This window comes from Protopterus annectens, chromosome 9.part0 (assembly GCF_019279795.1).
Source record: "Protopterus annectens isolate FY-2018-M chromosome 9.part0, PAN1.0, whole genome shotgun sequence".
Taxonomy (NCBI): domain Eukaryota; kingdom Metazoa; phylum Chordata; order Ceratodontiformes; family Protopteridae; genus Protopterus; species Protopterus annectens.
In genome coordinates this window covers 1,474,073,711-1,474,086,216 of record NC_056743.1, presented here as the reverse complement: position 1 = coordinate 1,474,086,216, position 12,506 = coordinate 1,474,073,711, and the positions used below count along the sequence as shown (strand labels likewise).

The following is a 12,506-nucleotide window of genomic DNA, read 5'->3' as shown; positions in this document are numbered from 1 at the left end:
AAATCAAATGCAATGTGTTCCATATTTTTTTCAGTTCAATTGAAAATTGCTATTAAAAGTGGGGTAATTTTTTTGTGCACTATTTTAAGCCCAGTTATCAGTGTGTGTATTGTTTTCTCTATTGTAAGTCACTGATTTTTCTTTTTCTTTTATAATACATAGCAGTACACATGATTGCGCTGTATTTTCTAAGTAAATGAATATGTAAAGAATTTTCTCTTGTTCAGGGAGGGGTGACATGCCAGCAGAGTCAAGATTGGCATTTTTTTACTGGTTAATTTAAATCAAAGCAGTAATTTTGGTTCCAAGTATCAAGGGATGAAAGGTTTTCCTTTGCCAGATCCACCAGGAGGAGTTAGAATCTGGAAAAGAGAAGCCTGGAATTGGAGGATTTAAGTTCCACTTTGGTGTGGGAGAATATTTTCTTGTCCAGCTTGTCCAAACTTTTAGTTTACAAGGAGGTGATAAGTAGGAAAAGTGCTTTAATCTCTAGATTCTCTACTGAAATGATGCAATCATGTTTGTATCATCTGTATCCTACCCAGAGAAATCTGACTTTATTCTGTTAAGGGTTTGAGTGTATCCACATTCTGGGAGTACAAGTGGTATGCAGATGCTTCCAAGCTACAAAGACAGCATCACTGAGCAATGGCTTATTAATGAGGTAAACCAAAACAACTCCTTTCCCAGATACTCCTTTATACTTTTCTGTGGAGCTGAGAGAGGGGACTTCATGAGACTGAGGACATCTCAAAATTAAGGGGTCATTTAGGAGAGCTATAGGGAGGAAAGATCTAATCATCCTTCATGGTTTCAGAGGAAACTTTTGTTTCCTCTGAATCCCTTTTCCTGAATGAGAGTGAGGTAAAATCTCACCTAGAGCCATATCCTAGACTGGTAGGCAACAGAAATGGAGTCAAATTTGTGGTGAGACGCTGATGGTTAGGATCACTCTTCCCAAAGGCAGTACAAGGACAGTAGAGGGCCGTGCTGGACCTTGTGTTGATATTCATACATACACACATTATATATATATATATATATATATATATATATGTGTGTGTGTGTGTGTGTGTATGTGTGTGTGGTATATGTGTGTGTGGTATATGTGTGTGTGTATGTGTGGTATATATGTGTGTGTGTGTGTGTATATATATATACATATATATATATGGATATATATATATATATATATATATATATATATATATATATATATATATATATAAAATACACACACACACATATGTATATATTTCTTGATGGTGTGCTCCTGTACCAGTAAGGACAGGCCTCATCTCACATGCTGTCAGATGTTTAGGACCCAACCTTACAGCCCTTGAATGGGAAGCACTTATGAATCTTCATATCCTTGGCCATGGATCCTTGCTGAACCTTGGAGGCAGGGGGTCTGTAGTAGTTTTGTTGGTATGTGAGCAATGACTAGTACCAGCTAAGGAAGCTGAGGCATCATTCCTGAGGTACTGCCCAGTTAGCTGGAAACTCTGACCACTTGGCCAGAATAAGTGTAGTACTGATATCCTGAGACACCACCCCCACGATGGTTGCAAGAGTGGACCTCTCACAGACCCTTCATTATCCACGGAGGTGCAGAACGGATATGATATTAATTTCTCTTCCTGGGCCTGATTTAGCTCTAGGTGTGTGTGATTAATGACAGATGTCTGTACCCTTTTTTAAGGTGCTGTGTTACTTGCTTGAGATCGTGTGATGTAGCCTCTGATTAATTATTGTGCCATGCATTCTCAGTCTGTATCTTGTAATGAAACATGATTCGGGTCTGTATCTTGTAATGAAACATGATTTGGGTCTCAGTTTTTTTCTGTATTCCTTTTTTGGATGGCCTGTTTGATATTCTGACACTTATACAGTGCTTCACATTGTGCTTTCCCCAGGTAGTAGGAAATATGCCAGTAAAGGGTCTTGGCTTGTGATCTGGCAGCTTCACGAGCATTTGGATATGTTGAACTTTCTAAACACTGAGAATGAGGAAATGTCTTTGACAAACATCAGGATTGATTCCCCATACTGCAAAAGAAAAAGGAAAGAACTTGAGGTGCAAACTGGTGAAAACGGGTACAGTATGTTCTACTGTGTATTGCATGATGGCAAGAAGCACTTATGCCTACAGGCAAAAGAGACTGTGTGAAAAGTTAGTCATACTAATGGTGGTAGAGGGGGGAATATCCTGATTCTACACCTACTGAATAGGACCCCCAATACCAGATTAGACAATTCATTGTCAGCTGAAAGGTTAAACATCAGCAACATTTAAAATCTGAATGGTTTTGTTAAAAAAGACAGTTCAGCTTTAGTTCTTCATTCAGTTGTCTTAGGTAATGAAAATAGATTGCTGTCTTATTGTGTACATCATCTGTGTTGTGTCTGAAATGGCAGTGTCAAGCTGTAATACTGTTTTGTATTTTAAGGAATTCACATAAAAGTGACGACTTGAGTTGCACAGGATGCCTACTGAGGGAGAACCTACAGACTTATTTAAAGTTGTCCACCTGTTAATTCTGTCTGCTAGTTGGGGAATGCAGCTTTGGGTGACCTTTATTGCTGGTGAGTAAATGACTTAAATGTCAATGATTTGCATGTGTTTAAATGATGTCTGCTTGAAGTACTGCAGTACATTTTAAGTGATTAATCTTAATTTGTTCAGCTAAGCATCAATATATTGTTTGAATCTGTACAGATATTTTCAAACATTTCTTTTCAGCATATCACATTTGTACGGTACCTCACAGACCATGTTAATTATCTTGCTCCAGAAGTATTAGTGACTTCTGCTTCAGATTCTTTCCATATTCATTCTAGTCAAGTTTTAATTTTTTTCTCAGTAGAATGCGTGTAATGAATACCAGAAAATATATTGTTTCTTTTTTTCTTCTTCACTTCTACAAAATACCAAGGACACCAGTATCTAGTTTTAAAAGTAGGGAAGAGAGGACTTTTCTTAAATTGCAGAAGTCCTATTTTCAAACAAATACCCTCCAGAAGAGAAGGCTAGGAAAGACCATTCATTCTGAATATTTCTTAGTATTTAAAACTTTGCACAATGCGCAAGATCTTTAAAGATGCAGTTTGAGGTCTGTTTGGGAAATCAAGCCACACCTGCCTAAAATCTGTTACCAATTAAGCAACATGTGTTTAGTCACTGGTTGAAGCACAACTGATAGTGCTGGCCTCAGGAATAGACCCTGAGAACACGTGTGTGAGTTGGGATTGGGCAGTGGATGTCACATGTGGTGTGAGAAGGACTCCTTTCCCACTGAAGAGTAGGAACTCTACCTGCATCTACAGATGTGTGTGTGTGTGTGTGTGTGTTGTTGCCTGTCTTTAACCACTTTATGGGAGAAATGCATTTCAGCCTTCTTGGCCATTCAGGATGACAACACCAGGAGAACACCGCTATTCCTGACTTCACTTCAGATTATTTTCTACAGTAGTGTTAGTCAGTACTCAGGGTGGAAGGTTGCTGTGCCAAGTCCAACTAATAAAAGTGGACCTTTGGCAGACAAGGTCAACAGTTTCCAAAGATTAGGTTTCCAAACATAGGTTCAGTAGTCACACAGAGAATGTTTGGATCTGATGTTGCACAGGTTCAGCTATAGGAATGGATGGGGCTTAAGCATAGGCATTAGGATCACTCATCAGTTCTAACTTTCCTGAGCTTCTAGCTCTTCCTCCATCTCAAAATGTCTAGCTTCCTTATAACCTCTTCAGTTCTTTCAAACTTTACTTGGTGAGTTAAGTGGCTTTAGTAGTTGCATTTTTATAAGTATGTTTGAAGTCATATTCAGATCTGTATGACACAATTCACTTTATTTTTATATGACATTGCAAAAAATAGGCTTTTTCCAGCAACTATGAATTATGTTGGCCAGAGATTAAAAGGAAAAACTTCCTGGGACTTTCCAAATCCTTCACTCGTTCATGCTTGTTGTCCCATTTCCTTTTCTCCATTTGCTTTCAAGATACGTCCAGCATCTTGGACCAACATAGGTGAAATAACATGTAAACAAGCCTTCTTAAACTGGATCCTTCCTGACAAACCTCATAGTGCTTCCCATGGTATTCTTCTGATACATTAAATGATCACCTCCCTCCCTACATACATACTTAGAAGCAGTAAAAGCTAAATAAAACTTGTAGTATGTACATGTCTGCTCCAAAAATAATTTCCAAGTACCACTCTTTAGTAATTTGCTTGACCAGTACAACTAGATCCATTAAAATACTTCCCTTAGATAACACAACGTATTACTTCAGGCATGCATTTCTAAATATATTAAACTAATTTTCTTTTTATGTTGTACTGCTAATGAAAGTCTGTCTACACCGTGGTTAAACCTTAACACAAAACACTTGATTAGATTTAGGGACAAGCATGAAAAGCCTCGAAAAGTAGTCCAACTATATCCAGTCTTCATATCCACAGTGTCGCTTGTAGCTTAACACACAAAATGGTCCACAGATGTAAAGAAAAATATTGTTGTCAAGCTGCAAGCAATTTGTAAGACAAAAATTCTAAGACCTTCTGGGACTTCATAAATAACTAAACCAGGCAAACAGCGTCAACCTTTTCCATATCCATGTTAAGCAAACCTCAGAATGGTTTTATTTATTTATATATATATATATATATATATATATATATATATATATATATATATATATATATATATATATTATATATATATATATATATATATATATATATATATATATATATATTTATACATTTTTTTTTTTTTTTTTGCCAGTGTCAATTAATCAGATAAAAAATATTAGAGGAACTTAAAACAACATCACTAGTTCCTGACCATAAACCTCTTGATTTCCTATGCATGGCTGATGAATCAGTCCCCTGTCTGGTAACAGTTCTTATAAAAAGGTTCATTGAAGAATTCTGCATACCTAAGTAATGAAAGTAATCTTACATAATACCTCTTCATGTGTATTTGTGTAACTATAGTCCTACAGATGTAGTTATAGTCCTACAGATGTAGTATCACCACATTTGAAAATTCTAAAAATATGGGCAAACAAGCAACTTCTTGGCTATCTAACTAAAAATAATTCACTATCCCACACATTATAGCTTTTGATCCAGCCACAGTATTGAACCTGCTTTACTCTCTTTCCCAGATCACATAAGCAGGCATGGAGCTCAGAAAGTTTGCACTGTAACTTCCAATGGGCGGAGCCTAAGCCTTTTCACAGAATCAGATTATGTCCTCACATTTCAATCAAATATTCATATTTCTGAAACCACAGGGATTATGAAAGTATAAGTGGTAAACATACTTGATCTCATCATCACGAACATGGGAGCACAATGTTCAATGCCAGAAGTATACCCCTCACTGGTGAGATCTGATCACAAACTAATCTCGCTGGAGGTCCTCATCCACCACCGCCTCAAATGAAAAAGACCACAGTAAAGAACTTCTCAGCCGACTTCACACTTCTAAAGACTAGTGTGGTCTCCTTTAAGGCCCCTGAGCCGTTAACATTACTCAAACCGCTGAATCACTTACAAATGCCTTCTACCAGCACCTGCAGGCTGCATGGATCAGGCAATCCCAAGCAAAACAAAGACTCTTTGTACCAAAGGCAAGCGTCCAGTCTGGTGGACCCCAGCCATAAACAAACTCTACAATAAAAGGAGCTACTACAAGATAGAGCAAAATCCTTAAAAGGTAAGACACCGCTGATCACTATAAGTAAAAGCTAAGAGCTCTCATAAAATCATCCAAAGCTAATTTTGAGAAAAAATAGCTAAGGACTCTAAAGACAACCATAAAGCATTCTTTAGCTATGTTAGAAACCTAGGAGGAAACTCCCAGATATGCTCAGAATTAGTTCAAAATGATGTGAAGATTACTGATCCTACAGACATTGCCAACATACTGGCTGACAGGTTCAGTGCAAACTTCTATGATTGTAGCCCCCAAACATCTCCAACGCTCAGGTGAGAACTGCTCTCCAAGGCAAAGAACACAGCATCCATGGGACCTGATGGTGTCCCCGGCTGTGTGCTCCATGAACTCAACGAGGAATTAAACCCACAGTTAGGACAGCTGTTTAATCTTAGTCTCACCTCCGATGGCGCACAGCGACTGTGGTCCCCACAAAGGCGGTGCCTCCACCGACCCTGGAAATTACCATCCCATTAGCTTGACAAGCCTGATCTGCAAAGCCGTGGAAAGGATCATAATGGATCTCATAAATAAAGACATAGGGAATTTGCAGACTTTGGATCCAACCCAGTTTGGCTTTGTCAAAGGCAGATCATGCCTTTTAAACTTGGTTGACTTTTGAAACAGTCACCAAGGCCATTGACGAGAAAAGGCAGTCCATACAGCCTACCTAGACCTGGCGAAGGCTTTCAATACCCCACTCGGGTATCATTGAAAAACTCATCAACTTAAATGTAAACCCATTATTTACAAGATGGGTTGCAAACTGGCTGAGTGACAGAACCCACAGGGTCAGAGTTGCTGGCGCCATGTCAGACTCTAAGCCTGTCCCAAGTGGTGTCCCACAGGGTCAGTCCTGGGCCCACTCTTGTTTGGCATCTTCTTTTCTGAAGTACAAGCAAACACAGGAGGGTTATGGCTGACAAAGTTCGCAGATGACTGTAAACTGGAGAACACATCCCACACAGATATCCTTCAGGAGGGTCTCACAGAAACGGATAACTGATGCCAGAGCCATGGCCTCAAGTTAAATGCCAAGAAATGCATAGTCATAAAAATAAGGTTACCCTAGCTACCATATAGGTGGCAATCCCTGAACACAGAAGAAGTTATTAGGACCTGGGAACCCAGGTTGACAGTATTGCTAAAGTAGTTAGGAAGACCTTCTACATTGCCCACCTTATCATGAAGGGATTCACATCTAGATCGGAAGTCATAGTCTCCTATACTCATCACTCATCAGACCAATGATCGAGACAGAATGTATCTGACCCGACACTTGCAGCAGCTGGAGAGGCCTCAAAAGTTCCTCACCAAAAGGATAAAGGGTCTCAAAAATCTGTCTTATGCTGCACGACTGAAAGAACTACAGTTATATTCAGTTGCGTACCGCTTACTCAGAGGTGACCTATGCCTGACATACAAGGCCATGTCAAACCCAGATTTGATGAATATGCTTCATCTCAAAAAATCTAGATCCCTCAGAGCCACAAGGGCGGGTGACTTAAACCTCGACTGCATTGCGTGCTGGAGGGATAGATTCAATGCTGTGGAACAAAATCCCGGTTTATGTGAGGCAGAGCACCCGCTGGCCTTGTTCAAGAGGAATCTTGACCAATGGATGGGAGATCGCAGATACACCCCAGGGGTTACCTCAGTGTCACTGCTCGACAGAGGCACAGCTAAATAATGGGCATAGTTTCTCCAAACTAAACTGGCTTATAAATGCCCTCAGGCAGATAGCCTAGTATGAACCTATGAAACTCTTCAGCACAAACTATATTATAGTGGTAGTATTCTTTAGTTTCTAGGTCTTAAACCAAATGTTATAAGTCACAGTAACTATTATGTTTGTAGTATTTTTTTAAACAACTTACAATATCTCAGCAACTATTCAAGTTACACACATACTGTCAATAACACTTTATTCAGCTAGCTAACAGCTTTCATATGAGGCTAAGGAATTATGTTAGTGTTACTTGGTTGTTGAGATATTTAGAAAAATGTGGAAAGTATATTTTTATAAATGAATGTCATAAAAACAACAATTAATATAGGTTCATAGGTTCATAGATTAGTACTAGGCTAACTGCCATTGATGGCCATTTTAAGCCTAGCCAATTACCCCATGTGAGAATCAAACGCTGCACTTTGTGTTTGTAAGGCAAACACCTGAAGCATTATGCCAGCCTCCCACCCATTTATCTGCACTAGACAGAGGTCACATATCAGAATATTTGAGTTTGCCATTCTGTAAGCATTAAGATGAAATATTTTAAAACCTTGTATATAGCATGGTTTTGGAATTTTTGATGCAAATATGAACAAGCAATATTTGACGCGTAGAGGCGTCGGTAGGAGTTAACTGCTAATGCACCTGGAGGCGTCACTCGGATGTAATGAGTAGTATAAAGTTGCAGTATTTTCAGAGCTCTCTAAAGCCTTTCATCTAGTATGCCACCATTACTTTTCGAGAGACGAGGTAGCCTAGATTTCTGCTGAGGAATTGTTTTATCTCACTTAGAGAGCAGTATCTTTTAGTTGGGAAGATGCCACATCAATCTGTCTTCCAACTACATTCAGAGTTCCACAAGAAGTTATAATGGGCCCCTAATGACATACATAAAGTAGCAGCAAAGGCTACGCTGGTGCAGTAAGCCAGTGTTTAATTTGTAATGTTACCTCTTTAGGTGAACTTCTTAATGTTACACAATAACCTTTTAATATCTGTGAATGGCTGGTTAACTTTCAACATCTTTTAAACAACAAGCTAATAGTGTTTATGTACCTGCTTTAGTCATAATCATCTGCCCCCTTTTCCCATTTTCTACATGGGGTCATGTTAACTGTCACCATCTCTCTTGATTTAATGTCATACTCCTACCTTCTTCAACACGCATGCTTGACTGTCGCAGATCTTCTCACACAATTCATCCACCTCTTTGCTGGATGTCCTTGTTTCCTCTTGTCTTCTTCCTGTCTGTCCCAAATCTTCTTCACAGATTGTCTTTTACTTTTCTGCACCTGTCTGAACCACCGTAATCTGTTCTCTTTGATCTTTTCTGCAGGTGAAGCTACTTTGGCTTCTGCTCTTATGTCTTCATTTCTTTATCTCTCCCACAGTGTGCATCCTATAACCCTTCTCAGGTACTTCATTTCCATCATCTCTAGCTCCCTCATCTGCTCTGCCTTTACTGCCCAGGTTCGCTTCTGTACCATACAGTAGTATTGGTCACATCACTGTCTTGTACAACCTTACTTTTCAGCTTCTTTAGCATTCTGTCATACACTACACCTGACAGTTTATGCCTGTTGGTTGCAGCCCCTCTGATTCTAGCTTTGACCTTTTCATTCAGACTTCCCTTCACCTCAACCACCCCTCCCAGATACTTGAAGCTATTAACCTGTTCCACTATCTTCCCTTCTACATCAATTCTCAGCTTCTTCTGATTTCCCCAGTTTGCTGCCATTACAGCTGTGTTATTTGTGCTTAGTTTCTTCCCATGTGACTTCAGTTTTGCATTTCATTCCTTATACTTTGCTGAATTCCTTGCTAAGAGTCTGCCCATAATGTCACATCATTTTCATACAGCAGCTTTGTTGATCTGTCCCGTCTGACCTGTTTGCTAATGTAGTCCATTACCAGAATGAGCAGCAGTGGTCTCTGAGCTGAGCCCTGGTGCACACCCACTCCCACTGGGAACCCCTCTGTGAGACCGAACATTGTTTGTACTTGAGTCATTGGGTCCTTGTACATAGCCTGCACTAATTCTATCAATGTTTCTGGGACTTTGAACCACTGCAGTGCTGCCCAAATTAGCTTTCTTGTCATGTACTTTCTCCAAGACTAGGAAAGCCCAGTTGGACTCTTTCCTCATCTCATACTTAGCTGTCAGTCTCACTGCAAACATCGGGTCAGTTGTGCTGCATCCTGATCTGAATCTGAACTACTTTTCTCCCATCCTACTTTCTAGTACTCTGCATATCCATTTATCCATCACCTTCTCTAGAACTTTCATGGAGTGTGACAATAATTTGCTGCCTCTCTACTGCCCATAGTTGTGGACGTCCCCTTTGTTCTTGTACATTGTCATGAATATGATTATTCTACAGTCATGTGGGATATGCCTTTCTCTTTACAGTGCTATGAGTACCCTCAGGAGCCATTTCTCCCCTAACTCACTCAGCATCTTTATAATATCTGCTGTGACCTCATCTGAGCCTTCTGCTTTCCCTGACTTACTTAGTGCTGTTCTTACTACTACTAGGTGGGCTGCTCTTCTTCTCTCATCATAGGCTGTTTCTGGGGTAGTACAGCTTCTGAGGGTTTTTCTTCATTCAGAAGCTGCTGGAAATGCTCCTTCCTTCTGCCTTTGATGTCCTGTGGACTGGTGAGCAGGTTGTTGCTGGCATTCCTTATGACGGGTGTCTGACTATCTATCTTTATTTTTCTGTATTTGCCTTGCAATGTGATGTAGTTTCTTTGTGCCACCTACTGAGTCACTTTCCAGAAGCTGGTAGAGTGCTGCTGATGCCCTATGCTTTGCTATTGCAACTCCTTTCTTAGCCAGCTAGTATTCCTTTTTAGCCTGGTTGGTCTTTTTCTGTCTCATACTTTTTCTAGCACTCCTCCTTTCTTTTGATGACATCCTGGACTTCTGCATTCCACCACCAGCTTTCCTTATGTACCTTATTTCCATACCTGCTCGGCCACAAGTCTGTTCAGTAGTCCTCACACATACTGATTTGAGGAGCTGCTATTCTTCCTCACACATACTGATTTGAGGAGCTGCTATTCTTCAACTCCACCTATTTCCTCCTCTTCCTGGGGTACTAGAGCATTAAATAATTCCTTGAACTGTTGTGCTTTCTCTCCAGTCAACTTCCAGGTTTTCAGCCTGGTCTCTGTTAACCTTAGATCCTTCTCTAACCATTGCTTGCAACTGATTGTGGCAACCAGTAGTTCATGCTGTGGGCTGACTGTTTCACTGGGTATGACTGTGCAATCATGGATTCTACCCTAGTGCCCTTTCCTTACTAGGAGGAAGTGTACCTGAGTTGCATGTTGGCCAGTCATGTATGTGATCTTGTGACTGTCTGTCTTTCTGAAACAAGTGATGTTATGTGATCCTATCTCGCCTACATTCTGTACTGATGGGCTCGGAGCCGATCCCTCGGCTCCATGCTATAGAGTGAAGCCTCTTATTGGCTGAGCTATTCTCTATCCCAGGATGCACCACCACTAATCGCCCAGATCTCGTTTGCCGCTTACAAGCTAGGACATGGTCTCAAACTTGGCTGAGCTAAGTACTGTTTTTTCTATAGTTTTCCTGTCAGGAAATTCTTCATTCTTACCCAAAAGCTGTTTTAACAGCTATTGTTGTGTGTTTTGGTACATTTTTGTGGTAAATTGTGTGTTTGTTTAAGGGAAAGGTTTCCCGTTTAAGTTAGAGGGGCCTTCCCCTATTCTTCAGCTAGTTTCTCTTATTTTTTAAGGAGGTCAAGTACCTGTTTAAGTTAGAGGGTCTTGGCCCTCCTTTTTAGTGTTTGTGATATTGTATTGTATCGTTAAAAAAAAAAAAAAAAAGATTTTTGTATTGTGGTTTAAAATCTTTGCTCTGACTATATAGTGCTTCTTTTTCCACTGTTTTAGTGACTATTTTAAAGGCATTATGTCAAAAGAACATAGACCCTCAGGGTTCAAAAAGTGCACGAGGTGCGGTTATAAAATGTCTATCACTTGTGGAACGAAAAACGCTGGTAGCGTTTCACGCTGGTAGCGTTTCACATTGACTTGTTTTTTACGTGGTGAATAAAAGCTGAACATTTCGTGGATTTATCAAATCAAGTGTTCTTGAATTATTTGAACTATTTTTACAAGGCTCCATATTTTAAAGCTGACGTAACCAACGTTTTCTGTTTCCCAGTCAAGTGTGGTGTTTTGGTTTACATAAAATGTCTATAACCGATGATCACTCCTCGTGCGTATATTGTTTAGGCGCCAAGCACCTACAGGAGTCCTGCAGTGTGTGTCACGCCTTTTCATCTAGAGTCCTCCAAGAGAGGAAGAATAAATTGATCTTGAAAGGGCTGATTAAACCCTCCTTCGAGGAGGCCCTATCTTCCTTATCCTCTCCAACTAAGAAAAAGAAAGCGTCGGATCCGACCAGCCCGTCGGAACCGACTGCTAAGAAATCTAGGCAGGCTTCTCCATCGGCTCCACGGACTTCGGAGCCGAACGGTCTGCCTCGATGCCCCCAGTCTCGACTCCTCTGGTTTCGGAGCCGAGGACTGGGGCTTCGAGAGGCGGGTCACCTTCATCGGCTCCACTGATTTTGGAGCCGATGAGGGTTGCCGGCTCAGACTCTTCCCCTTCGGCGCCAAAGCCCTCCTCGGCACCGAGGGAGATTGTTTTGGAATCTTCCTCGGCACCGATACTGGTAAAGTCAATTCGGAGCCGGTCCCCCAGTCCTTTGGAGCCGATGGAGAAGTCGGTTCGGACCCGATCGGTTTCCTCTAGATCTTCCAAGATGTCTGATTCGGACATCGACAGGGTGCTCCTAAGACTGTTTCAGTCTCCTGTGTTCCAGAAATTAGTTTCGGCTCCAGCCCATTCGAGCCGATGGCCCACCCTGTAGTTCTGGTTCCTCCTCCAACAGCCTCGGCACCGTTGGAGCCGGTGCTGGTGGAGCCGATGGAGGTTTTTGGGTTGGCTTCGACCCTTACTCCAACCCCGGCTCTCGAGTCGGAGTTCGGGACACGGACCTCTTCTGTCGG

At 40.9% G+C, this 12,506-nt stretch overlaps 1 protein-coding gene across 1 annotated transcript in view; it reads left to right on the top strand.

Annotated features, from left to right (window-relative positions):
- Window positions 1-12,506, top strand: part of TMEM205 (transmembrane protein 205) — a 395,701-nt gene that overhangs the window by 218,351 nt on the left and 164,844 nt on the right. Inside the window, exon 2 of the mRNA XM_044084414.1 lies at window positions 2,451-2,586. Within this exon, the coding sequence (XP_043940349.1) occupies window positions 2,487-2,586 (100 nt within the window). The 5' untranslated portion in view covers window positions 2,451-2,486. The remainder of the gene's footprint in view (window positions 1-2,450; window positions 2,587-12,506) is intronic.